The sequence below is a fragment of the Onychostruthus taczanowskii genome, unplaced genomic scaffold (genome assembly GCF_017590055.1).
Source record: "Onychostruthus taczanowskii isolate IOZ18803 unplaced genomic scaffold, ASM1759005v1 scaffold550, whole genome shotgun sequence".
Taxonomy (NCBI): domain Eukaryota; kingdom Metazoa; phylum Chordata; class Aves; order Passeriformes; family Passeridae; genus Onychostruthus; species Onychostruthus taczanowskii.
The window spans coordinates 6,716-7,259 of record NW_024503125.1 but is presented as its reverse complement, the minus strand read 5'-3'; the positions used below and the strand labels follow the sequence as shown (position 1 = coordinate 7,259).

At 58.6% G+C, this 544-nt stretch overlaps 1 protein-coding gene across 1 annotated transcript in view; it reads left to right on the top strand.

The window, feature by feature from the left end:
* The window catches only part of LOC121342690 (metastasis-associated protein MTA2-like), a gene marked incomplete at its 3' end in the record, with an annotated part of 9,307 nt that overhangs the window by 2,053 nt on the left and 6,710 nt on the right, over window positions 1-544 (top strand). The window contains exon 2 of the mRNA XM_041417286.1: window positions 392-508. Coding sequence (XP_041273220.1) covers window positions 392-508 — 117 coding nt within the window. The remainder of the gene's footprint in view (window positions 1-391; window positions 509-544) is intronic.

Below are 544 nucleotides of genomic sequence, written 5' to 3'. Positions count from 1 at the left end.
CCAAATCCTGGGGGGGGGAGATGGGAGACGCCCCCCCCCCCCAATATCTAAAGGAAAAAGGGGGGCCTTGGATGAGAGGAGAACCCTAGGAGAGGGAACCCCGATTTTTTTGGAGGGTCCTGCCCCCTCCCACCTCTGAGGGGAGGGTCTGTGCTTGGGAGGATCCCTGTAATGGGGGGCTGGGGGGGAAAATGGGGGGGGTCCTTTGGGATAACAACCCCCTCCCCACCCTCCATGAGGGGAACATCTGGCTGTGAAAATCCCCCAGATTTTTTGAGTTTTTGGGAAGAAAGAAGACAAATCCTGACACGCTGAAGGAAAGGGATTTTTGGGGAGGGGGTTTCCCCTCATGGCCCCCCCCCAATTTTTACTCCCCCTTTTTTTTCCCCAGACTACGTCTACTTCGAGAACTCCTCCAGCAACCCCTACCTGGTGCGGCGCATCGAGGAGCTCAACAAGGTGAGACCCCCCCCATGTTTCTGGGGGTGCCTCCTGTTCCTGAGGGGGGGTCCCCAATCCTGGGAGACCCCCCCTGACCCCCTGA